The 1143-nt window shown below is 38.2% G+C and overlaps 1 protein-coding gene across 1 annotated transcript in view; it reads left to right on the forward strand.

Moving 5' to 3' along the window:
* Positions 1-1143, forward strand: part of LOC106678791 (titin) — a gene marked incomplete in the record, with an annotated part of 234754 nt that overhangs the window by 125731 nt on the left and 107880 nt on the right. Inside the window, 1 exon segment of the mRNA XM_067049221.1 lies at positions 7-1140. Within this exon segment, the coding sequence (XP_066905322.1) occupies positions 7-1140 (1134 nt within the window).

The raw sequence follows: 1143 nt of genomic DNA on the forward strand, positions 1-1143 counted from the left end.
GAAAAGTATGAACCTTTCGAAGAAATCCCTAAAGAACCTAAACCTGAACCACCAAAAGAACCGAAAGAGAAACCAGAAAAGCCTGGTAAGCCTGTAAAACCTGAAGAAGAACCAAGGAAGTTAGTGATGGGTAAAGGGAAATTACCTGAGGAACATGATGAGAGAGAAACAGTCAAGTTGAAAAAAGTACCTGACAAAAAGCCAGATGAAAAGCTTGAAGTTGAAAAACCAACTAAGAAACCTAAACCGGAAAAGCCTCTTGCTCCAGGCCCATCTGAAGACATACCATTTAAATTAAAACCATTGAAAGATATACCAACAGGTGATAGCCCTGAGGAACTTCAAAAAGCTCCAATTGAACCTGAAGAAGTTCCAGAACCAGTCCCATTAATAGAAAAGAAAGGTAAACCTAAACCTCAGAAAACAAAACCAGAAAAGCCAGAAGATGAAAGAAAATTAATTATGGGCAAGGGTAAGGATAAGCCCCCAGAAGAGGAAGAAGATATTAAGTTAAGAAAGAAGCAGGGTCTACCACCAGAAGAAAAACCAGAGACAATTAAACTTAAACCCTGGAAAAAAGATAAACCTCCTCCGGAAGAGAAAGATAAAGATCTTGATGTTGGTAAACCAGAACCTTTTCCACGTGATGATGACGATAAGGAATTATCTATGAGAATCCCGAAGGATAAAGATAAAAGACCTAAGAAAAAACCTAAAGACAAAGAGCATACTGGTGAAGAACGTTCACCAAAACCAGTTAATATAGATGATTCCCTTCCAAAATGTGAGGAGACAACTAATGAAAAAGACACAGTACCATCTGAGGCTTCCCCAACAGGAGCTGAAAAACGACCAGAAGATGTAAAACCTGAACTCCCAGAAGAAGTAAAAGAATCTGAAGAAGATACATCAGTTCCTATTTGGAGGAGAAAGAAGAAACCTCAGAAAACAATTGCTCCAGAAGTTATACCTGAGCAAACTCCTGAGGAAACGCTAGATAAACAAAAGAAAAAGAAACCCAAAACAAAGGTTCCCAAGACTGAGGATTCAACTGTCATTGAAGAGGAGACTAAACCAATTAAACCAAAGTCTGAAAAGTTAGTTCCAATGAAATTAGAAACGGTTTCCATTGAGCCACATAAA

Source organism: Halyomorpha halys, unplaced genomic scaffold, assembly GCF_000696795.3.
Source record: "Halyomorpha halys isolate HHAL.00 unplaced genomic scaffold, Hhal_1.1 Scaffold161.1, whole genome shotgun sequence".
In the NCBI taxonomy this organism is placed as follows: Eukaryota; Metazoa; Arthropoda; class Insecta; order Hemiptera; family Pentatomidae; genus Halyomorpha; species Halyomorpha halys.